Source organism: Sorex araneus, chromosome 11, assembly GCF_027595985.1.
Source record: "Sorex araneus isolate mSorAra2 chromosome 11, mSorAra2.pri, whole genome shotgun sequence".
NCBI lineage: Eukaryota > Metazoa > Chordata > Mammalia > Eulipotyphla > Soricidae > Sorex > Sorex araneus.
This window is the reverse complement of record NC_073312.1, coordinates 23,953,205-23,979,355: the sequence shown is the minus strand read 5'-3', so window position 1 is coordinate 23,979,355 and position 26,151 is coordinate 23,953,205. Positions and strand designations below refer to the sequence as shown.

Sequence of the window (26,151 nt, the reverse complement as noted above, 5' to 3'; positions counted from 1 at the left end):
ATATTATGTGCCACCAAATCTCGGGCTAACACCTAGAATTCAGCTCAGAAATTAAGCTGGCCCTGGGCACTTTCTAAGCCACTAAGCCATCTTCTGGGCCCTTTCTCAAGGAGGGTCCTAACTTTAAGGCTGTCGGGAATGCCTCAGTATAGCTAGGTTTGAACTCCTAGCCTTGCACTTGACAGGCAAGCGTCACCTGCCTGCAGCGGACACATCATACTCACAAATGGAAGGCAAGTGCTCTACAAGTAGGTACATCCAGCCCAAAAAGTGGTTTAAAATAACCTAAAATTCCAATCTCTTGGAGATGTTATGTTTGTATTATTATAGGTTGCGCTACTACTATACAAAGAACATAGGACATAGCAGACTATCTAAAATCTTTCAGAAAATATTTCGAATGGCTCAGAGGTACCATCAGGCTATTATTACATACAATTATGACACTGATGTTTACTAAATGATCTCTTCATTGCATCACTCTAGCCCTTGTTTCCTCCACTATATTAATCATAATCCAATGTATACTTTACGGCGTAAAGGCTTAAGAAATTGACAGACAGAATTAAAACATCTGAGTAGCTTTCAAATGCAAACATGACCTTATTTATATGTAAGCACTTTTACATTTAGATTCCTATACATATCTATGGAGCAACATGTCACAACGCAGTAGATTTTTACCCAATGACTCATGAGTCTTCACACTTGTTCCTTTGTTTTTGGACAACAGCAACTTTGCTCATGGCTTACTCCTGGCCCTGTGCTCAGGGATCACTTCTGGCAGGGCTCAGGGACTATATCGGGTTCTGGGGATGAAGACCAGGTGAGACGCACGGGAAGCAAGCGCTTTCCCCGTGGTACTATTATCCCCAGCCCCAGAGTCTTCACATCTTGGTGGGGACCTGAAATGCTCAGCCTAAGGAGCAGCAGCAGTTGAAACAACCAGACATACTACATAACCATAATGTTTTATAGGATTAAATAAATTTGTCATGAAATACTTTTGAGTAAGCACACATGAAAACTATCGTGAGAGCTGAAATTATGACCTGCTAGGTCAGATATTAGAGGCGTCCCAGGCCGGAGAGACAGAACAGCGGGCAAGCGTTTGCCTTCCCTGGAGCTGACCAGGGTTTGATGCCTGATAACCCATATGATCACCCAAGTACCATCAGGAGTGACCTCTGAGCACTACCAGGTATGGCCCAAAACCACAAAAAAATAAGGAGCAAAGGGCTGAAGTGATAGCATAGTGGGTAGGGCGTTTGCCTTGCACGAGGCCGACCCGGGTTCTATTCCCAGCATCCCATATGGTCCCCTGAGCAGCGCCAGGGGTAATTCCTGAGTGCAGAGCCAGGAGTGACCCCTGTGCATCGCCGGGTGTGACCCAAAAAGCAAAAAAAATAAGGAGCCTGTTGAATAAATGCTCAGTCTGTTTCCACTCGTGAGGGAGTTGCCGGAGACTCTAGCAAGCAGCGTGGCTCATAAACCCCCAAGTCAGGAATTATTAATTAGCAATTACTAAGTCAAAGCAACACTTACTGAACATGAAGTTGTTAAAGTTGGAAGAAGCCTTCAGAGATTTTTCTTATTAATCCCATCACTTTATAAAGTCACCAGCCAGAGAGGGGTCAGCATCACAAAACCTGAACCCATCACAAAACCTGAAAATCTGGGGAATTTTTAGTTCTTTTCACTGCTTTGAAAATTTCAAATTTAGCGGGAATATTATTCCCAAGGTCTGGAGTGATAGCACAGCGGTTGGGCCTTTCACACAGCCAACCCTAGCTCGATTCCTCCGCCCCTCTCGGAGAACCTGGCAAGCTACCGAGAGTATCGAGCCCGCGCAGCAGAGCCTGGCGAGCTACCTGTGCGTATTGGATATGCCAAAAACAGTAACAATAAGTCTCTCAATGAGAGACATTACTGGTGCCTGCTCGAACAAATCGATGAGCAACGGGATGACAGTAACAGTGATTATTCCCAAGTTCAGTCTATCATAAACTCTGTATCTGACTCTTGAACGTTTACATTAAAAACGTTTACAAAAATAAAAATTGTGTGCATTTTTGCTTGGGACCATAACCAGCAGGGTTCAGGGTTTACTCCTGGCTCTGTACCCAGGGCTCACTCCTGGTGGGGCTTGACGGGGGCATATGGGATGCCAGGGATGAAACCCGGGTCCCAGGTCTGTGATGTACAAGGCAAGCACCCTATCCACTGTATCACTTGGATCCCTATTTGCATTTTTTAAGTGATGAAATAAGTTATGTCTTTTTAATTTCAAGTAAAATGAAGATAATACTAGCTCTGTTCATGGGACATTATTTTTTTCTCCTCTCTGTCCTCCCAAGCAGAATCCCCTCCCAGAGCCTCGGTTCTTGGCCAACCAGTGAGGCAGTTCAAGGCAGGGAGCACAGATGTAGCTAGTCGGGCTCTCGGTGCTGGGGTTACCCAGGGTCACCCCCAGGACTGCACCTGGCAATGTTTCAGGGACCATGGGGTGCCGAGGATGGAACTGGGGTCAGCTGCGTGCCTTCAGCCCTAGACTGTCTCTCCGGCCCCAACATACAACTAATCCAAAGATGAAAAGAAACTACAAACTTACCGATGGTAGGCTTCTCGACGATACTTTTTCAGGGCGTGTTTATCCATGTTAGCAGGCATATCTGCTGCATTCTGTAACCGATCACTCCAGGAGGTTGTCATTTTACGTTAATTGCAAGCTGAACTCTAGAAAAGAAAATCAGTAATTTAACAGCTTATTATAAGTATCTGTATGCTGAGATTTGATTCACGGGGGAGGGGAGCGGTCTTCCCAGGTCTTCCCAGTCCTGCCCAGGGGACCTGAAGCCTCTGTGGGCTACACTCAGTCCTGAGGATTCCTTGATTTTCATGGCTGACAAGAAAACTAAGATCGAAATTTTGTTGCCATTAAAATGATTACAGTATGGGGTCAGAGAGATTGTATAGCGGGTAAGGTGCTCTCCTTGCACATGGCCAACCCCGGTTAGACCCCCAGCATCCCATATGGTCCCAACCCCCACCAGAAGTGATCTCTGAGTGCAGAGCAAGGAGAAAAGCACCACCAGATGTGACCCCAATACAAAAACAAAATACTGGAGCAATAGGCTAGCGCACGGAGAGCCTGTCCTGTGCGGGGCTGCCGCAGGATCAACCCCCAGCAGCCCATCCAGTGGTCCCCCCAGGCTCCTGAGCAGGGTGGGAGAGTCTTGGTAGTTCCACATCCAGCAGTGCTCAGGCATCACTCCTGGTTCTGAGCTCAGGCATCACTCCTGGTGGGCCTGGGAGGACCATAGGGGATGCTGGGGATGGAGCCAGGGGCCAGCCGCATGCAAGGCAAGCGCCCTGCCTGCTGTACTCTCTCTCTCCAGCCCCCAGTATCAGGTATTCTTGAAGCTCAGTGGGGATTCACTGCCCTCTGCATCCGAAAGTCACATGGTCACACTGGCTTTTGTAGGAAATAAAAAGGCTTTTTATACTGTAGTCTGGAGCACAGCAGAGGTAGGAACAATGCTCAGAGCTCCCACCTTGACCCTTTAAGGAATAGTTTATGCAGGTAGAAGTGGCTTGAAATTTTCATTTTGTTTCTTAAAAAGGAGGAGGTGATGCGCTGGAGAGATAGAACAGGGGTTAAGGTTCTTGCCTGGCACACTGCCAACCTGGGTTCTATCCTTGGCACCACATACAGTCTCACAAGTCCTGCCAGAAGGGATCCCCGAGTGTCGAGCCAGGAGTAAACCCTGAGCACTGCTGGGTGTGGCCCTGAACCAAACAACATAAAAAACAACCTCCCCTCCAAAAGACAAAAATGAAAACAAAAACCAGGAACTTTCAGGAAAAAAAGGAGACAGTAAAAAACAGCTCTCATGAGCAACAGTATATATTTTCTGTGCATTACCTCCTAAAATGTAAGATAACAGATCAGATTCTTCTGACAAGGTATTTTGAAGGTAAAAGGCATGCTGGAACAAGGCGGGCCAAGTGAGTTTCTGCTTGTTTGTATTCACTGGGTCAGCAAAACAGTGAGCTGATTTAGATAGTTCGGTTAACTTTTTTTTTTTTTTGGGGTCACACCCGGTGATGCTCGGGGGTTACTCCTGGCTCTGCACTCAGGAATCGCTCCCGGCGGTGCTCAGGGGACCCTAAAAGATGCTGGGATGCAAAGGCCCTACCTGCTGTGCTACCGCTCCAGCCCCTAGTTCACTTAACTTTGAGCTATCAGGTACTGCGAGGGCTAAGTCTTATTCTTTTCCTTACTGGAAGAGACACACGTGGAAGACCTCAGGTATTACTGCAGAAGGACTGCTCCCTTCTATGTTGTTGATGCTGGCTGGAGAGCGAGCACAAGGATTAAGATACCTGGCTGCATGCAGCTGACCCCCTGATCCAGCACACACCACACAAGGTTCCCAGAGCACTGCCAGGAGAGATTCCTGAGCACAGCCAGGTGGGCCCCTTGCCCCCCACTGCTCCTCATCTAGGGTCAGTTTGCTTCTGGGGCTCTGCTGGGTGCATATGCATTTAGTATTGTCATATCTTGGTGACTGACTCTTTTAATATGTAATACACTGAGATAGGTCAGGAGTGAGGCAATGAGTGAGGACCCAAGTTCAATCCCCAGCACTGTCGGCCTTTCCCTGCACCACTGCATCTAGCCCTCATGGTCCCCAGCACCATGGGCCACAGAAGTGCAGTGTTTGGGGGGGGCCCAGCACTGAAGCATTTGGCCTGGTGGGTGAGTGACAGCATGTGTCTGTCGTGAACTTAGGAGGACCCTCTACCCTCTCAAAGAAACAAAAATCAGATTCCTGTATGTGGTCCGGGTATATAGATTGCATGCAGCTGACACTGGCTCAGTGCCCGTGAGCGATCCCTGACTGCAGAGCCAGGAGGAAGCACTGAGCACCACCAGGTGTGGCACCCCGCACCCCACCCCTGCCAAAAAAAACAAAAACAGAAATACTATGTCATAAAAAGAAACAAGTATTACTATACACTGCACTGTACTGTCGCCCCGTTGTTCACGGATTTGCTTGAGCGGGCACCAGTAATGTCTTCATTGTGAGACTTGTTGTTACTGTTTTTGACATATCGAATATGCCACGGGGAGCTTGCCAGGCTCTGCTGCGCGGGCTTGATACTCTCGGCAGCTTGCCGGGCTCTCCAAGAGGGACAGAGGAATCGAACCTGGGTCAGCCGCATGCAAGGCAAACGCCCTACCTGCTGTGCTATCGCTCCAGTCACTAAATCTCAAAATTATGCTGGGGGGTTGCAGGATGACAAAAAAAAAAAAAAATGAGTACCTACCACGTGGTTTTATTTATGTAAATTCTAGGAAATAACAACTAATCTACAGTGAGCAGATCAGTGGCTGCCCCATGTGATGAAGGAAGAGGCCCTAGTAAACTTCTGGTGGCGACAGCTTATCTTGATTGTGATGGTTGCTTCAGGGGCCATAAGCAACATATGGTCATACATGTCAAAACTTACTGAACTTGGGGCTGGAGCAACAGTACAGCGGGGTAATGTGCTTGACGTGCACTTGCCTGACCCAGGTTCCATCCCAGCACCCCATGTGGTCCCCTCCAAGCCTGCCAGGAGTGATCCCTGAGCGCAGAGCCAAGAGTAAGCCCTAGCACTACTGGGCGTGACCTAAAATAACAAAAACTTATGATGATAATAGTAATAATTTTTGAATTTAAAATATAAAATCTCCAGTCTACAAAATACTTGACACTCTCACAAAGAGAGCAGTGACTAAAGGAACTTTCATTTACAGCACTGTGGAGTTTTAAATGAAAACATCATCACTTTCCCCTAAAGAAAGGAAAGTTGGGGGCAGTCAGGCGACAGCAGCTCCCAGCCTCTGAACGCAGGAGGAGGGCAAGTGAAACCTAGGGTCAGCCTGCCAGCAAAGGCAGGGGCTTTCAGTGTAGTTGGGTTTTTTTTCCCCCTTGTTAAGTTTAGTTTTAGTAAACTCATTCTAAATCTTTCAGGTCATGTCACTTAAACCACTTGGAAAGAAATGAGTAACACATAAACACAACATGTAAGTTGTGTCTAGTAGGCAAATAAGTCTAGTAGGCAAATTGCTTAAGACATGGCAATCTGAACCAAATACCCATTTTTAATGAAGTGTATTAATATCAATAATAAGGTATTATTAGCATACATAATCAATATATTCTCATCCACATAACAGATAATAGTAAGAGTGTTGGATAACACTTTGCTGCTCCCACAGGGAGCTTAAGGTCTATTGAGCCACTCTTACAATTGAGCAACTGAGACACAACTAATAGTCCTAAATTGCTTTTTTTTTTCCTTTGTCATTTGTATGGTTTATTTAGCAATGTCCTTTTTGTATAGACACAGGAAGACAGTTGATGCTACGCTATGTAACATGGGAGTTGACTCCAAAATACTATGTACTCCTGGGCATCAGTATTTCCTTGACTTAAGCCTTAGTTGCCCTTAGCTCCTAGCACTCCAAGAGCAGGATCTCGACGAGGAACTGATGGACCCAGGGCAAGTCGTGAGCTACGCTGGTAGTGAAACGGGCCAGGCCAAGTGCCATAATACATATCTATAAATTAAGAGCATGGTCATAGACAAATTCTCATGACCCCAAAGAAGTAACTGAACAAAGATCCTACTGGGGTTAGAAGACTAACCTGGCCTGAGGACTGTGGTCTGGAATATATAGTGAGATGTCCTCAGGAAGAATCAAACTTTAAACTTGAATATCTCTTACTGTGCTCATATAAAATGACATTGCTAGAAATATTATTAGAAGCAAATTTACTAGGATTATTTAATTGGATTACTCGACTATTTAATTGAATTACTTGCTGAGGAAAGAAGCAACACACTCTGAATGGAATCCCACCCTTGTGCTTGAGCGGATCTCCTAGTAATCTGGAGTAATCTCCTTAGATGAGATTTTGCCCTTGAGTAATCTCCTGGAGGAGTGGCCTTACCTCTCGTTGTTGATTTGTTAATGTTCAACCCCACCTTTGTATCCCCACCCTCCGTGATTGCTATACAAACTACGCTGTAAGGGGCTGGGGGGAAGTCAGATGGTGTCGGAGACTTTGGAGACTGTGAGATCCGTGAGACGAGGATGACGGAACTCTGATGACTGAGACTACGACATAACAACGAGCGCCCTAAAGGGAGAGATCGGACGACGCTGGGGAGTCCGCCCCTTGCCCATTCTTCGCCCGTCATCCTGGAAGAGCCTAGGGAGGCTGCGCCCAGTCCTCGGAACGCTGCGCCCAGCCTGCCTTCGCCACAGCCCACCAATCCATTTCTCACTTCTTATGCATCCCATAGTGGTTGAGTTGAGTGGAGACGAAAAAACTCAACAGTAAGAGCAAGAATATTCAGTGCTTTAACAACCGTCACTGGAATTTGTATGTGCTGACAATATAAAACAGCAGAGCAGGTAAGGCCTCCATTGACCTGGGTTCTTCCCCTGGCGTCTAATGGGAACCTGAGTCCCACCAGGAGTAAGCCCTGAGCACAGCCTGGCGTGGCCAAAAGGAAATTAGAAAATAGCAGCTTCAATTATACTCGCTACAAGAATATTGAAGACTGTTGTAAAACTTAAAAGGAAAGGAAATTTTGTGAAGTTTTCGGGCTATTTTGGGTCACACCCCACAAAGCTGGGGGGTGTGGTGCTGGACACAGAACCAGGACCAAACACATTACAGCAAGCAGGTGGCACTAACAAGGGTTGGGCACATGCCCCGTGTATCTCTGTGGCCCCTGAAAGGGTATTTTTGTTGTTTTTTGTTTTGTTTTGTTTTTGTGCTACATCCAGCAGTGCTCAGGGACTACCCCTGGTTCTGCACTCTGGGATCACTCCCGACGGCTCAGGGGACCCATACGAGGTGCTGGGGATTGAACCGAGTCAGCCATGCGCAAGGCAAATGCCCTATCCACTATCGTTGAGGCCTGTGAAAAGGGTAATTTTGAATGGCTTTAACTTCTCATCGACCCAAAATTTAGTCTTCATACATATAATTTTAACAGCACATTACACACATTAAACATTTAACTACAGAAAAAGTTAAAGCTGTACAGTCTACCTATAAGCCCAGTTAGTAGGCACGTTTTACACATAGCCCTTGACAGTCCTGATCTTTGACAGGTGACAAGAAAAACCAAGAAAATGAAGTGGTGGAACTGGGAGTACCCAGCATGTGGCCCGCCCCCGGCACTTCCTGGCCCCCTGAGAAACACCAGGATGGTCCTGGAGGTCCCCTGAGCATTCCCAACCGTGGACCTGGTGGGCCCTGGTCAGGGTCCTGGCAACAACATACCCTTAGACCTCCACACTGAGCCGCCTGCAAGGCTGGCCAAGGGCCTGCAGGGATGCTCGGTCCCGGGGCATGAGGGGGCGGGATGGGGGGGGATGCCAAAGAAAAAAAGAGTACAGTTAGTTTGGTCTTCAAGCTGCTCTCAAGGGTTCCCTCTGTAACATGATCCACAAACCAGCTCACCTGCAAATAAACTCCCCTGAAACAACAGAAATCAGGTCCAAATCTGGATTAACTTCTTCTAACAATACTGCTTAAACACATATAACTTAATGTCACTTAGAAGTCAAAGAACACTTTACAACATAGTTCTGAAAGTATTTTTGTCATTCTTCTAATTAAAATATACATACAAGGAAATAAACATCTAAAATATTTTATGGCCAGAGTACACAAGGACTAAGGTACTTGTATTTCAAAAGGCCACGCCTCGTTTGGACCCACTTCTACTCCCCGGCATCATCAGGAGTGACCCCTGACCACAGAGCCAGTAGTGACCCCTAAGCAGTGACAAGAGTGGCCAAAAAACTGCTTTGTTTTTAATGAAGAAATGCAATTTGCCCCCCCCAAAAAAACTTTAAAAAATGTTGTGCGTATGGCCAAAGGACCGTGCTCAGGGGTAAGTGCATAGTTCACAAGTATGAGTCCCTGTGTTCAATCACCAGCAAACAAAATAATCTTGTGTTTAAATTATTTAATTGTTAAATGTGGGGGCTGGAGTGATAGAACAGTGGGGAGGGCGTTTGCCTTGCATGCAGCCAACCTGGATTCAATCCCAGGCATCCCATATGGTCTGCCAGATATTGCCAGGTGTAATTCCTGAGTGCAGAGCCAGGAGTACCACCCTGAGCATGGGAGGCCCAAACACCAGATAAAAAATTCTAATTTAAAACTGTTAAATGTTGGGGGCTGGAGTAATAGCACAGTGGGTAGGGCATTTGCCTTGCACGAGGCCAACTCAATTTCGATTCCCAGCATCCCATATGGTCCCCTGAGCACCGCCAGGAGTAATTCCTGAGTGCAGAGCCAGGAGTGACCCCTGTGCATCACCAGGTATGACCCAAAAAGCAAAAATAAAAAGTTAAATGTTTTATTACTTGGGACCTGAGAGCTAGTACAGCAGGAAGGGCACTTGCCTTGCATGCAGCTACCCAGACTCAATTCCTGCACTCCAACTGGTCCACTGAGTACTGCCAGGATTAATTCCTGAATGCAAAACCATAGACAAATGTGGCCCGAAAAAAAATTCATTACTTTTTAAGTAGCTCATGATCAAGTGTTTATTTTTCATTGTTTGTTTGTTTGTCTGGGGGCCACAGCACTCAGGAATTACTCCTGGCATTGCTCAGGGGACCAAATGGGATGCCGGGGATCGAACCTGGGTTGGCTGCGTGCACGGCAAACACCCTATCCACTGTACTATCTCTCTGGGTCCTCATTTCATTATTTTCATTGAGAGCTCCCATCTGCCCCAGGTTTCATTATATCTCTCTGCTGACAGTTTCCACCAGGGATGCAGGCCACTAACAAATTCCCACGAATGATGACACTCATCACTTCTTGTCCTCTCCTCTTGCTTCTCTCCCACAGGAGCCCTTCCAGACAACCTTCACAGCAGTCAGTCCCTCTCTAAAACGCACGCCCCATCAGGGTCACATGTGCTTATCTCCTGCTCCTAAAATACAGAAATAAATGAATGCCCAAGCCCCTACACTGGAGCTCTTTGCCTTTAAAAAAAAAAAAACAACTTCTAAGAAAGGCCAAAAAATGCAAGAAAATTACACAAGTTCTTCTTAACGTTCTAAATCTGTTTCTCAACCATTTCCTGACCATGTCCCTCTTGCGACCTTGTTTCCTTCCTATAGTCCATTTACAGGATTTTCACCTGTGGCTCCCTTCCTCCCCCATGGACTATCCTGGGGGTACAGGGAGAAGGGGACATATACCCCCAGCTGAGAAATACTGCTCTAAATAAACCTATGTGAAATCTTATGCTTGGTTCAGAAAAACGTAGATTCTTCAGTTAATATTTTCCTAAGATTTCAACATCAGGCCTTAGAACAAAAAGTTCCTTGTTCTCATGGAAAAATAATAAAGTTGAGAAAATATTTTGTCAAATGAAAAATGAGTTCTCTTACTTATTGCGCTGACAATTTCTCTTCTTCAAGCAACAAACTCCAATATCTAGGGAAGATGTAACTAAAATAAACATACCTAATATATCCATTTCAAAAAAACACAAAAATCTACAATTCCATTACTTCTGCCATACTAGACTACATAAATTCTCTATCAGTATATTCAGGTTGCTTCTTTGTGGTTTGTTGGGATTTTTCTTTTTCTGGAATATGAGAATCCCTGGGTTGAGTAATACCAGACATTCATCAATAAAATAGCTACTGATGAAATCAAAAGGAACAAAGTGCCAAGGAGAAGGCGTAAAGGGCTCAAGCACATGCTTTACATGTAGGAATTCTGGGTTTGATCCCTAACCCCACATATTACACACACACACACACACAAACACATTCAATTCTGGGAGCAGCCGTTGAGCACTGAGAAAGGAGCAGCCCCCAATCATGATGGCAATAGCCCAAAAACCAGAAAAGGTTTGAGGGCACATGTAAGAAAATAGTTACTCATGTTGTACTCATGTATTGACATTTTGTCCTCCCTTCGATTGTAGGTCCTGTTGCACACCTGTGAATTAGAAGGGGGAGGTGGGGGAAACAACGGGATAGCAGATATGGCACTTGCCTTGCATACGGTTGATCTGGGATCAATCCCTGGTACCCCATATGGTCCCCTGAGCACTGCCAGAAGAGATCCCTAATTCAAAGAACATGACAACTAAGTGAAATTTATCACCTCTGAGTCAAACCTGAACCAAGGATGGGCAGGGGAAACAGCTCTAAAGCTCATTATTGGGGGGCCAGGAACTAGGGTTGAAGTTAGGGTTCACGCCTGCAAGACATGGGCTCAATTCTCAGCACCTCGTGGTCCCCCAAGCATCTCCAGGAGCAGCCCTGAAGGGCCCAAGCACCACCAGCTAGAGCCCCGGATGCCCCCACAAAACCAGGGTGGCCTGTTTGCCACAAGTACCATGTCCAGCAGCATTGCACCCTGGGCCCGTCAATGACTCACCAGTCTGGCTGGCAGAGAGCTGCAGGGGTGACCTCAAGGCTTGCTAAGATTTGGGAAGTCCCAAAACTTTTTGTTGTTGTTTTTTAAAGTCATTATTGGCCAGAGATGTAGTTCAGTGTAGTGTGGGTACCCTGCATGCATGAGGCTTTGGTTTAATCCAAGGCGCCCAAAAAATAAATGGACAAATAAAGGCCATTACTGGGGTAATAGAGAAAAATCTTAAATGCCCCAAATAGTAGATATTTCATCCATTCTCAATATAATAACTGTACTGTAGCTTTGAAGAGCATCTTCTTTGGATATCCAAGTAGCTCTGCTCAAGTAAGAAATGTCAGAGGTGTCTGCAACTTCCTATTACATGGTTGAGGAGAAAATGTACATAGGAGAGCTGGTGGGAGCTCAACAGGAGCGCGTGCTTGGCAAGCAGCAGGCGCAGTTCCATCCCCCGACACTTCCAAGAGTGGCCCCCAAGCACAGGGCCAAGAGTAGGCCCCCCCAAACCCAAGAAACTAAAAGCATACAGGATAAGGTAATATTAATATTAATATTTGAGGCCAAATGTTAATTAGCAAATCCAAGTAATATTGTCACTGAGCTATTCTCATACTTTTCTGTATGATTTAAAATATTAAAATAGGGGCTGAAACAATAGTTCAACAGGCAGGGCGTTTGCCTTGCATACGGCAGACCCTAGTTCGATCCCCAGCATCCCATTATGGTCCCCTGAGCACCACCAGGGGTAATTCTTGAGTGCAGAGCCAGGAGCAACCTGTGAGCATCACCAGGTATGTCCCCCTCCCAAAAGACAGAAATTAAAATAAGAGGGACCCAGGGCCATAGTATGCTGAGGGGTAAGGCGCTTGCCTGGCTTGTGGTCATCTGGGTTCAAGCCCTGTCACCACATATGATCCCCCAGTCCTGCCAGGAGTGATCCCTGAGCATAGAACAGCAGTAAGATCTGAGCACAGCTGGATATAACTAGTTTGGAATAAAAATGTAAAACCAGCCAAGGAGCTAGCACAGGAGCTAAGGAAGGCGCTTACCTTGCCATGCAGCTGACCCTGGCTCCAACCCCGGAACCCCAAGCACTGGCAGGGGTCACTCCTTAAGCACAGGGTAGGAAGTGCCCTTGAGAACTTCTAGGTATGGCCCGATCCCCCCGACCCCCCCAAATGTGAAATCTCTGGGTCAGAGACAGAGCTTAGCAGTGGAGAGCATGCTTCGTAGGAATGAGTATATGACACTCTGAACTTGATACCCTGAATAAAAAAAATTGCTTTAATAGTGAAAATAGCTGGGGAAGATGACCCACAGGGATGGAAGGCAAGCTTTATAGGTGAGAAGACCAGATCTGAACCCAGCAGACGCTGATTCCCAAGAACCAAGACAGGAATCACTCTCAAGCACTACCAGATGTGGCCAAATACAAAAAGAAAATTGTAAAAATAAATGTAAACTTTTACACACACACAAAAACAAAAACCCTAAAATAAAACCTGAGGTTTTGAAAAGGTATTCTGAGAATAGTACTTTTGCATATTATAGCTAAGAAAGATTTAGTATTAAGTATACAGAGAACTAAAACCTAATGACTAAAAAGCAAAGAAGCCAACAGAATAAGGATATAGAATATAAATTGCAACTTATAGAAAAAAAAAGAAATTCTGGGGCCAGAGTGGAGTGAGAGCACCCAGGCGAGGTGCCTGCTTTGTACCCTTGCATGTGTCGACTAGCACAAGGTCCCCTAAGCACCCCCAGGAGTGACCCCCACACAGAAGCAGGATCAAGTCCCAAGCACTGCTGGATGTGGCCCAAAGCCAAAAAAGAAAAACCTTACAATGAATGGTTTCTTTGTAATGATGAAACCATTGAATGGATGTAAATTAAGTTCAATCTCACTATGATCAGAGAAAAGCAAATGTTTAAATGTTTTTTTTTTCTTTTTGGGTCACACCTGGCGATGCACAAGGGTTACTCCTGGCTCTGCACTCAGGAATTACCCCTGGCCACGCTCAGGGGACCATATGGGATGCTGGGATTTGAACCCGGGTCGGCCGCGTGCAAGGCAAACGCCCTACCCGCTAATGTTTAAATGTTTAAGTCTTACAGTATAGATTGAATTTTCAGTGGTGAGTTTAATGTGGTATATATAGACCCATTAACATACCTGGGGCCAGAAAGATGGTACAGCAGGGAGGCACTTGCCTAGCTCCTGGCCAACCTTGGTTGGATATCCAGCATTCCATATGGTCCTCTGAGCACCATCAGGAGTAATCCCTTAACACAGAGTCAAAAATAAACCCTAAGCACCACCAAATGTGGGCCCCCAAAAAATACACACACACACATATCACTGTATCACTGTCATCCCATTGTTCGTCGATTTACTCGAGCGGGCACCAGTAACGTCTCTATTCCTCTCAGTCCTGAGATTTTAGCAACCTCTCCTTACTCATCTTTCCCAACGATTGGAGGCTCTTCCAGGGTCAGGGGAACGAGATCTATCATTACTGTTTCTGGCATACCAAATACGCCACAAGTAGCTTGCCAGGCTCTGCCTATGCAGGGATACTCTTGGTAGCTTTCTGGGTTCTCCGAGAGGTATGTATATACTGTCATCCTGTTGATTAACGATTTGCTCGAGTGGGCCCAGTAACGTCTCCATTCATCCCAGCCCTGAGATTTTAGCAGTCTCTCCTTACTCATCCTTCCCAACTGTGCCGCATTAGAGGCTCTTTAGGGTCAGGGGAATGAGACCCATCATTTTTACTGTATTTGGCATATGAATACACCCCGGAGAGCTTGCCAAGCTCTCCCATGTGGGCAGGAAACTCTTGCAGGAAACTCTCGGTAGCTTGCCAGGTTCTCCAAGCAGGAGAACTAGGCTATCAGATGTCGTGCGGCCACATCGAGCTTCCAGGAGCTTGGTTTTACAGTCTCTGGATGTTGGCCTTTAGTGTGATTACTCGGCACCGGAGGCAGTTTCTGGGTATGACTGCCAAGCTACTGGAAAATAGGGGATCTGGGCAGAAGAGGCCCAGTCCAGATCCGAGCAGCCTTGGAGATCTCAGCCCTGGGTCCTGCACACCTGGGTTCCTCTGCCAGTTCTTTCATGCATGAGGCTTGTCCAAACGTGTGGAAATGGCCTTGAGTATGGCTGTGGCTGGGTTCTTCAAGTGCCAGGGCTCTGATCAGGGCTGGGAGGGAAACTCAACCCTATACATATATGATACATATTAACATTTGAGGCCAAATGTTAATTAGTAAGTCCAAATAATATTGTCACTGAGCTATTCTCATACTTTTCTGTATGATTTAAAATATTAAAATAGGGGCTGAAACAATAGTTCAACAAGCAGGGCGTTTGCCTTGCATACGGCAGACCCTAGTTCAATCCCCAGCATCCCATTATGGTCCCCTGAGCACCACCAGGGGTAATTCCTGAGTGCAGAGCCAGGATCAACCTGTGAGCATCACCAGGTGTGCCCCCCTCCCAAAAGAAGTAAATTAAAATAAGAGGGGCCCTGAGTGTAATAGAGTGTAATACACTGAATGTAATAAGACATTACTGGTGCCCACTCGAGTAAATCGACGAACAACAGGATGACAGTGATATATGAGATATATATATACATATATATATATGAATATATATATATATATGAGTGCTGGGGAGCTGGCATGCTGGAACCCTGGGTTCAACTCCCAGCACCACCCAATCACTGTGCTACATGTAACTTCTAAGCACTGCTGGGTGTGACCCCAAAACCAAAAATGCACACATTAAAAAGAGAAGACACAATTAGAAAATGAGTGGGGAAACAGTAAATATAATGCTCTCCAACTGAAAGGTAATTACATTTGATGTATGTTTGAAATATTTCACTTTATTTTTTTGAGCCACACCCAGTCATGCTTAGGGATCACTTCTGACAGTGCTCAGGGGACACTGTAGGATGCCAGGGATCAAACCCAGAGCAGCTGCGTGCAAGACAAACACCCTACCCACTGTATTATTGCGCCAGACCTGAAGATAAATTTAAGCCATTAATGAAACCCGATTACAATGAACCAAAGAGCTTTTAAAGCCATGTATTTCCAAGGTTTGGGGAGTGTAGCTATTTGTGGAGAAATGAATTTACATGTATGTGTAAAGCTCTGGTTCCAATCCCCAGCACATCCCCCCAAAAAACAATCCTGTGCATCTGAAATAAAAACCCAGTATTAATATACAACAAAGTTACTGAATTATTGACAAACATGTAAACATAAAATGTTTAAGCAGTTAAACTTCAAACAGATTTCTGTCTTTTTCACCCAGCAGTTCCAACACAGTGGACTTTTGTCAGTTCACTCTGGGTCAGGGAGATAATTCAAAGGGCTGGAGTTCATGCTTTGCATGTGGGAGCCCAGAGTTTATCTGCCCCACATGATGGCACCCATAGAACCGCGGGGAGCCATCTCCAAATAGCCCAGAGAATCACTAGGTGTGTGGCCCAAAGCACATGAATACATGAACATGTTCACAAGCACATGCGCAAAGTACACACACACGCTCACACATGTTCACATTCTTGATAATGCTTGCCCAAAGTGAGATCATCAAAGCTATGACACTCCACTCTCCAAGTTTTTTTTTTCTTTTTTTTGGTCACATGCGGCAATACACAGGGGTTACTCCTGGCTCAGGCACTCAGGAATTACCTGGTGGTGCTCGGGGGACCATATGGGATGCTGGGAATCGAACCCGGGTTGGCCACATGCAAGGCAAATGCTCTACCTGCTGTGCTATCGCTCCAGCCCCTCCAAGTTCATTTAATCCTTCTAATTCAGTATTCTGCTTTAAAGGGGGCAGTTTTATTGCTCTGCTGGAATTTTGCTATTATTGGTTTGCTGCCAAAGTCATTTTCCATCAGAAGAGAGAAAACAGCCACTGCAAATCTTCTAACCAAATCACAAGATTCAACCAAACTTCAACCCGTTAAAATGTCCCAAGACTGTGTGGGGTTGGGAAGAGATCTCAAAAGGCTGGGAGCAGAGACTAAGTTTTGGTGCATAGTTCCCCAAGTACCACAGATGTGGAGAAAAAGCAAGCAAATGAAAAGCTTACCAGTACCCAATGATAAAAGCATTAGCACTCCATAGCAATTTGCTACCAATATCCTAGAAGCAAATAATTTTTTGTTTGTAAGCCATACCCGGAGGTGCTCAGGGGTTACTCCTGGCTCGGCACTCAGGGGACCATATGGGGTTGGCAGGGATAAACCCTGGTCAGCCGTCAGCCACGTGCAAGGCAAATGCCTTACCCACCATCCTATATCTCTGCAAGGCAAATGCCTTACCCACCATCCTATATCTCTGCAAGTCAAATGCCTTACCCACTGTACTATCACTCTGGCCCGAAGCAAATAACTTTCTTAAAGTTTGAATCTGAAAAACAAAACACCATTCCTCATTAAAAAGGATGAGCTTCTTTATGCTCTATCTGTAAGAAATTCATGCAGTTCACTAGAATCTTCTCTTCAGTTTTACCTTTTACTATTGCTCTACCAAGTCCTTTGTTTTAATGAAAGCAATCTAATCACTAAACCCTCAATGTGTCCACTTCTGCATCGTCCCCCTATTCTGTTTTCCTTGACCCCAACCAACCTGTAATAATCTCTTCACTACAAACCTAAAAAATAACATTGGTAGAAAATTTAACAGATACCAATAGTACTTCAACAAAATGATCTCATTCAATCCCAACCTGTAAAATTTGTTGTACTTTTTTTCCTTTTTCATAATAAAATAAGCAAAACAAGGCCCTCTAAAGTTAAGTTCTCCAAGGTTTCCTGGGTATTTAGTCAGGTCTGAACCCCAGATTCCAGAACACAGGCCAGCCCTTAAGTATCCTTTGTAACGCTATCTCCAGCTCATACAGAATTTACCTGGGAAATGTAATATTTTTGCCTTCACAACATACTGTTTAAACTGCTAAAATATGACACTAATTCAACAAAAACTTAACTGAGAATAAGTTCAAGGTACTGTTGAGCGCTGTGTATAAGTACATATGACGGCCTCTACAAATGTCCAACAGCTGAGTTCTCAGGACATTCAGGCATTCCATACATATAGGTAAATATGCAAAACTCAAAACAATGTTTGCACAGCAATTACAGCTCCATAAAAACTGGTTTAGATAAGAGCTGGAAAAGAGCACAGTCCTAAGTATGATAACAGTGGGGTGTGCCTGTTCTATTCTATGCAACTAGTGTGTTGCACTTTTTTGCTAAGAATAGAGCAACAAAAAAGGCATTTTGAGTTCTCCTTTCATTCTCATAAAAACAGCAGAAATAGCCTAAAAACAAATCCTTCACAGCCCACTGTAGTCTCTCTCTCTCTCTCCTCTCTCTCTCTCTCTCTCTCTCTCTCTCTCTCTCTCTCTCTCTCTCTCCCTCCCTCCCTCCCTTCCCCCCCTTCCCTCATTACCTCCCCACCCCCCTCTTTCTGCAATTATAAACTTTTAGAACCATATCAGCTGTCAACTTTCTGGGACAGAACGAAATCTTAGACCTGAATGGAAAAAGAAAAAGAAAATCTCATCCGGGCTTCTCTTTTACAGTATATGCGATTGGGGTTTTAGTCACTAGATGTGACTGTCTTCAAGTTCACCTCTCCAGGCCCGAGCATGTCTTCATCTGGATGGTCTAACGGTCGTGCAAGGTGTCCCGGTAAACATTTAAACGACTTCCCTGACGCGGGAAGTCACTGGCACGGTTTCAACCAGCCCCCCAAGCGCATTCCAAGTCCCCGTCGTCGCGCTGCCTTGAGGAGGCAAAACCCAGGCAGGGTGGTGGACGGGGCACTTCCAGCAGCAAGCCCGGGTCCGCACCCAGCCCCGCAGCCGCACGCCCGCGCACGCGCGCACGCTGCTCCCCGCCGCAGAGTCTGGAGCTCCGCAACCCCCAAACACCTGGCGACGGTGCCCGGGGAAACCGGTCGGGTGGGCAGGAGTTAGCCACTACTCTGAAAAGCGGAAGCCTAGCGGAGTCAAATACCCCACCCCAAAATACGACAATAATAATAATGATGACAATAATAATAATAATAATAATAATAATAATAATAATAATAATAACTGGGCGCGTGCAGCCAAGAGCACAGATCTCTGGGCTGCAGCTCACCCACGGCTCCCGGGGCGTGGGGGAAAGACTGGCACTAGCCTGCGGGACCACCGGGGAGGGGGCGTGTTTCCCGGGGCGGGCGCGGACCGTCCAGGAAGCAGGCCGGGTCCGGGGGCTGACCTGTGGGCCCTGACCACGTTAGCCCGCGCGCGCGGTCCCGCCTGGAAAGCCGCCCCCACCCCGGACCCCTACCCCGCTCCTCCCGAGCCTCCCCCCCCACGCCCGGCCCCCGCCCCGCGGGGCTGCTGCTCGGGGGTCGGCGGGGACGGCGCAGGGCTGGGGAGGGCCCCCGGGTGCGGAAGCGCCGGGGCCCGGCGTCGGCCCGAAGGGAGGAAGAAGTCCCGGCGGGAGCCGGGGGTCCGGGGAGGAGAGCCCGGGCCGGGCGGGGGGCGCACGGGACGGCGCAGGGGCGCTCTCCGGGGGCCAGGCCGGGGCCAGCGCGCCGGCGGCGGGGAACAATGGCGCGAGTGTGACGTGGGGCCGGGGGCGTCGCCGCGGCGCCGGACAAGGGTCCGCTCCGAGCGTGGACCATCCACCCCCCCCGCGATGGCTGTTGGGGGTGGGGTGGGGACGCGCAGAGACGCGGGTGCCGAGGACCCCCCGACCCCCGACGCGCCTGGCGGGCGCCCGGCCCCGAGAAAGGGGCCGCAGGGGCGCAGCGGTCCGGGGGAGGGTCGGCCACGGGCGGGGGGCCCGCAACGGGCCCGGGTCGCGCGCCCCGCCACGCACCCGCCCCGCCGCGCCCCGGCCCCGGCCCGCCCGCTCCCTCCCCTCCCACCCGCGGGTCCCGCCGCACTCACCGGCCCCGCCGCTCCGCCGCGATCCCAGCGCGCAACTGCCGCAGCCGCCGGCGCGCGCGCTCCCCGCCCCCGCCGCCGCGGCACCGCCCCCCGCTCGCGCCCGGCCTGAGGGAGCGCCGCGCAATTCCGCGCCCCGGCCCGACGCGCAGAACCCGGGCCGCCGCCACGCTCCCCGGCGCCACTGCGGCAGCGGGGCGCGCCGCGGACCTTCGCCTCGGTCCCTCGCGGCAACCTGGGCATTTCAAGTCGCGGAACAGAAACTTGCAGGCGAGCGGTGGGATGAGAGGCACGTTGACAGTCCAAGCCTTAGGCAGCCTTGGGCATAGCAGCTTTACAGCCCCCCAGCCCCGACCGCTCTGCAGGGCCCGGCGCTTTCTCTCTGCGCTTCCCGGCCTTGTATCTGAGGCTTTCCCTGCGCTGGGGAGGTGGCTTCCTTTTTCTCAGTCCCAGAATCTTCTAGTAGAACGTCTCTGATGGACCCCTCCCCACACCCCCGAATCCAGATCCTTGAATCCCCCAGATAACTATCAATACTGACTTTGGAGTTGGCCAGAACGAGATTGGATCCCAGTGACCTGGCCTGGCTCTACCCACTTCCTCTACTATAACTGGGACTAGAGAACAATAGTTCCCAACAGTGTCACAGCCAAGGATGAAATAACAGAGAGAGTCCTCAGCACTGCCCTGGCCCATGGTTAACATTCAGAAAATGTTATTTTACCAACCCACTCACCCACCACCAACTCACGGTCTGCAAGGAGACGCCAATGACACACTATTTCCAGAGCCTTGAATGCCTCCTCCTCCTCCCAGTGCTGACCTGTTAGAAAGTACTTGTTGGTACTTGTTAAAAAGTACTTGCTTTCACACGGCCCAGGTTCTGTAGTCTCAGAGAATAAACCTCGTGGGCCTTCTACCTTTCAAATATTTCATTGAAGGCTTCTGCCCCCAAAGTGTCTCCACTCAAGATCAGAATCTCTGGCTAGGAAGTTGCTGTGCTGTTGAGCACTTGCCTTCCTGCTGAGGCTCTGGGTTCCAGGGTCAGCACTGCGGAAAAGCAAGACCAGAGTCCCCTAGGCACTCCATTGTTCGTCTTTTCCCCTTGCTCCAAGAGTCTTTGTCCTCATTTTGATAGAGGCTCTTTTAGAGTAGTTGTCCAAGACCGAAGTAAGTAAATATGTGCGATCCTGTCCGAACGAAGCAGACCTAAAGCTGCTTCCTTGTGGAACTTACTCACGCTATAGAGTTCTTGGCACCCGCGCTCGTGACTCCGTGAGCCTCCAGTCAACTGAATCTGCCAAGACTTTCAGTAAGTGCTCTGCTGGAACACTTCTACCCCCTCTCGTGTTTCTGAGCCAGCTTTAACTCAGGTCAACTGAGGACAGACCTGGGTCACCTACAAGATTATTCAGGATCTGTGAAAAATAAATAGCTGAAAATTCTAATAACACTTTGGGGGAGGGGGACTGCCACACCCTGCAGTGCTCAGGGCTTACTCCTGGATCAGTGCTCAGGGATCACTCTTGGAGACCATATGGGATACCAGGGATTGAACCTGGCTTGGGTGAGTGCAAGGCTCACTCGATCTCCCCCACCTGTACTCTCTCCAGTCCCTTAACACCACCTTTAAACCAAGTGCATTTGGGCAACGGCCCTAGTTGTGTCTTGAAGACTATGACACTGAATCAGTAACATGAATGTGTAATGTTGCAGGCCGTGTGTATGCAACATAGGTGCTCAGCATTTTGTATGAACAATATTCAAAAGACCAAAAGGATAGATGTAATTGGGCATATTAATAGTGTCTTTCAGTGATAAGATGTGAATTGTTTCTTATACATTTTCATAAATTTCCAGATTTTCTTTTTTTTTAATTTTCATTTCTGGGCCTCACCTGACAGTGCTCAGGACTTACTCCTGTCTCTGCACTCAGGAATTACTCCTAGCTGAGCTCAGATTCTGGGGATCAAAGCCAGGATAGCTGCATGCAAGGCAAACAGCTTACCCACTACACTATCACTCTGGTCCCAAATTTTCAGGTTTTTGGGGACTGGAGCGATAGCACAGCAGGTAGGGCATTTGCCTTGCACACGGCCAACTCGGGTTTGATTCCCAGCATCCCATATGGTCCCCCGAGCACCCCTAGGAGTAATTCCTGAGTGCATGAGCCAAGGAGTAACCCCTGTGCATCACCGGGTGTGACCCAAAAAGCAAAAAAAATTTTCAGATTTTCTACCTTGTTTACTTTTATAATCTCAAGGATACTTTTTCAGAAATAAAAGATTATTTTATTATAATATTTTATATAATATATATTATATCAGAGATATTGGCAAAAGGAAAGGAAAAATGGGGGGAGAGGGCACCAGAAAAATAGCTTAATAGGTTGAGTGCATGCTTTGCACTCATCTGGTTCCCTGAGCACCACAAGGGGTGACCCCCTAGCTTCAGTTTTCATGTCTTAAAAGATAAAATCTCTTGAAACCTACACCCCAAAATGTTTAATGAAAAATAGTTAAAGCCAAAAAAAGAAAAATAGACAAGAAATTGGGCCTTGTGACTTTCAAGCCAGGCCAATGTATTGAACCACCTTCTAATCAAGGGCCGGGGAGCCTGAGGAGGCAGAACAGAGCTGTAAGTGGCTTGCTTGGGGACTGTAGTGACATTAGCGGAACTGCCTAGGCACTGCTTGGCAAGAGAAGCCATTCTACAGTGGCCTTGGGTGGCCTTTAACCAAGCTTCCCGCCCACGCGTCCTCACTGTTTTCCCCAGAATACCATCAACTCTGAGTCACGCAGAATGTGAGCACCACTCTCGGGTCACTCATCAGTTTTCTGCTGCTTGGCAGAAGCTCGCAGGGAAATAGAAGCATTGCTCAACACCCTGGCCCGGGGCCGGGGAACAGTCTTGCGCGGGCCAAAAATGCTTCTCCTAGGAAGTGCTCGTTCTGGTTCCAATCCACCCGTCCCAGGACTCCTCTTCCTCCCCCTGCTTCCTCTCAAAGTTCAGGCTCAGCACATACCAGGACAGGGTCCCAGGGCAGGCCTGATGAGTAGAAGACCAGCAGAAAACATTCAGTCATTCCGAGTTCAGCCCCAGAGACAGGATATCCACAGAACACGCGGGAGCACCTGAATCTCATCTTCAAAAATCCACAGTGAGCTTCCGCCATGTGCTAACTGGGACCAGCAGCAGTGTGGATTTCCAGCCCACGGGTATGTTCTACCTGTTTGGAAACATGGGCTTTAGACAATAGTTATGGACCCCAGAGATGATACAGGGGTTAAGGTGCTGTCTGACTTGGGGCTCACCCCAGTGCCATCCTCAGCACTGCCCAATTTCCCCCGTTACCGTGGGGAATCACCCTGAGCACAGAGCCAGGGTGTGTGGTCCCAATGCTCACCTTTCAAACAATTTATTTTACGACAACGTTGAGAGCTTGTTTGGAGGTTCTAGCAGGGGAGTGCAGCTACTCGCATACTCTCCACTGAAAACCGAAGACCGGTCCATCTCTATTTGGGGAATGCCGTCCTCTTTGACCAAGTGCGAAGCTTTGGGAGGGATGCACACGGAGCAGTGAGGGAGGAAGGGGACACCCGCCTAGCCAGCCAGATCAGCCGAATCAACCCTGGCGATCAATGGGGTGACAGATGTCGCAGACAGATTGCTCTCACATGCGATAGCACAGCGGGTAGGGCATTTGCCTTGCACACGGCCGACCCAAGTTCGATTCCTCCATCCGTCTCGAAGAGCCCAACAAGCTGCCACATGGCAGAGCCTGGCAAGCTACCTGTGGTGTATTTGATATGCCAAAAACAGTCACAAGTCTCACAATGGAGACATTACTAGTGCCCGCTCGAGCAAATCGATGAATAACGGGATGACAGTGATACAGTGATATGACAATATTGGTAAGTACTGTGCAGGTAAATTAGAAGATACTTTGAAGGAAGGAAAGGAAGGGCTATTCAGGGTCAGGAACACCTCTATGAAGAAATGACATTTCAGCGGTGACCAGAATAGGTCTCAGAACAGGCGTTAGGGAAAACTCTAAATACAGGACTGATTTGAAGGAGTGGAGAATTCTGGATAGAGGGAACAGTAGGTACGAAGACCCTAAAGTCGGGGTGGAGAGATAGTTCAGCAGGTTGGCATTGCCTTACATGCAGCCAACCCGGGTTTGATCCCCAGCATCCCGTATGGTTTCCCGAACACCACCAGTGCTGACTCCTGAGTGCAGAGCAGAAGCCCTGAACATTACCAGGTGTGGCCCAAAACACAAACAAAGGCCCTGAAGAAAGAAGAAAGAAGAAGCCTTTGTATCTAAAGTCTGCGGCTAAAGGGAAAGACAGGAAGTGGCAACCACAGTCCTGGAGGGGAAAGGGCTGACCTTGCTGGAAGGGACAGGCATTATAAATGACCTGCACGTTCAGTTCAGTGGGAACTATTTGAGGGCACACAGCAGAGGGTAGCAGGATCAGACTTGCCATTTGAATGAATGTAATGTAACCAACCAATTACCTCACACATTCCTGAAAATCAGTTCATTGGAAGCCAGAAAAAACTTCTCAGGTGTTGTTTGCAGATGTACATTGTGTGTTTACAATGTGGGACAGGCAAGAGCTGCAACCTTTATCACAATCTTTGGACTACTGGATGGCTTTTGCAGCAGATACTGAAGAACCAAACTCATCCTCCACCCACGCTTTAGCCCAGAATTGGCAAGTAGCTATGCAATGTTGAGAACATTGCATTATCAGTTCTGGGACAAATTAATGACCCCAAAGAGTTTCAAAGTTTCAGGAGAAAAGGATTGCTGAGGAGACAGCAAAGTCAGAATCTAATATATAGGATTTTTCTTCAGACTTACAAAGATAGTTATAATTTTTTTTAAATATTGGGCACACCTGGCTGTGCTCAGCACTTACTCCTGGCTCTGTGCTCAAGGATAATTCCTGGCGGGCTTGGGGAACCATATAGAATACAAGGGATCAACTCAGGTTGGCTGTCTGCAAGGCAACCATTGCTCTGGGCCCCAATTTAAAAAAAAAAAAAAAAAAACTAAAGAAGGTCAAAGTGAGGCCAAAGTGATAATGCAGCAACTAGGACACTTGTTTTGTATGTGGTTGACCCAGGTTTGATCCCTGGCACCCCATTATGATCCTTGAGCCCGTCCAGGAATGATCCCTGAACCCAGAGCCAGGAGTAAACCCTGAGTACCTTTGATTGTGGCTCTAAAACCAAAATCAAGGGGCTGGAGCGATAGCACAGTGGGTAGGGCGTTTGCCTTGCATTCGGCCGACCAAGGTTTGATTCCCAGCATCCCATATGGTCCCCCGAGCACCTCCAGGAGTGAGTCCTGACTGCAGAGCCAGGAGGAACCCCTGAGCATCACCGGTGTGACCCAAAAAGCACAAATAAATAAATTAATAAAATAAAATAATTAGAATAAAAGAGGATCAGAGAGAGATCAAAGAGCCAAAGCAGTATTCCCAAGTGGGTGATATTGCTCTCTTGGGGGGCACAGGAACAGGGGGAGTGCTTTAGGTGCAACTGAAGGGCATTTTTCATTTACTTAGATAATTTTTATTTTAAGATTTTCAGGGGGTGCCGAGTGATATTTTTTTTTTTTTTTTTTAGTTTCTGAAAAGGCCAAATAAGTTTGGAAATCAAAATTTTCTTAAATTGGGCTGGAGTGATAGTATAGCAGGAAGGGTGTTTGCCTCACACGCGATTGACCTGGGTTCATCTCATATGGTCCCCCGAGCAGGAGTAATTCCTGAGCGCAGAGCCAGGGGTAACCCCTGAGCACCACTGGGTGTGACCCAAAAAAGCAAAAAAAAATTTTTAATGTCCTTAAATTGCTGGGTGGAGTGGGTGAGGGGGACTGCCACATCTGTGGAAAACAATTTGGCATAGAATGACCCCTTGACCTACCAATTCTTCGTCTTCTGGCGTAAAGACCCCATAAGACTGACAACAGAGACTTAAAGCAGTGATCGGTCTGCCAGTGACCACTGGTACCCGAGTTATTACATCAGCAGCAACGTGGTGTCATCAATACAAAATGAGATAAACAAAACTGTGGGACAGACACGGATGGACTGTATCATTCAGCCATGGAGTCCAAGCTGAGGGCATAGCTCAGGGAAGAACAACATGAATGTGTGAGGCCAAGCATGTGATGCCCTGGACCACCACTGTGATCCCAGGTGCCACGAGTATGAGAAGCCCCCCGAGCCCGGCACAACCAAGCATGTAAGCAGCAGTGTGTAGCCCCTGGACACGGCAACAGCCAGCACAACGAAGGGAAGGGAAGCGAGGTGAGGGAAGGAGGGAAATTCTGCTGCTTCTGCAGCACAGAAGGAACCTGAACACACTGTGTAAAGGCCCAGAGGAATCATGCAGTGGGTTGCAAGTGTGGGGTCACAAGTTCAAATCCCTGGTGTCCCACATGTGCCACGAGTGAGTCTCACAGCTCTGCTATCCACAAACCCTGGAGGCATGAACAATTTCAGGCCATACCACAGCAAAGTGTGTAAAAGCACCATCTGCAGGCACAGAAACTCAGATGTGACAGATCCCTGGTGAGTAGGCAGGTGTGTGATCACCAAAGTGACCCCAGACAAGAACCACAACTCTTGTGTCTCAAATAAAAAGAGTATTGCTGGAGGGGCTGGAGTGATA

General features: G+C 47.7%; 1 protein-coding gene across 5 annotated transcripts in view; it reads right to left on the bottom strand.

Annotated features, from left to right (window-relative positions):
- Window positions 1-26,151, bottom strand: part of NT5C2 (5'-nucleotidase, cytosolic II) — a 147,080-nt gene that overhangs the window by 67,578 nt on the left and 53,351 nt on the right. Inside the window, exons 1-2 of one of the 5 annotated variants that reach the window (XM_055119547.1) lie at window positions 22,487-22,672; window positions 2,612-2,736 (exon numbers count right to left, since the gene is read on the bottom strand). In XM_055119547.1, the coding sequence (XP_054975522.1) occupies window positions 2,612-2,712 (101 nt within the window). In that variant the 5' untranslated portion in view covers window positions 2,713-2,736; window positions 22,487-22,672. Of the gene's footprint in view, window positions 1-2,611; window positions 2,737-13,662; window positions 13,687-18,152; window positions 18,397-19,464; window positions 19,530-22,486; window positions 22,673-26,151 lie in introns of those variants that run through there. The other 4 variants (XM_055119546.1, XM_055119548.1, XM_055119549.1 and 1 more) reach the window with 4 other exon arrangements.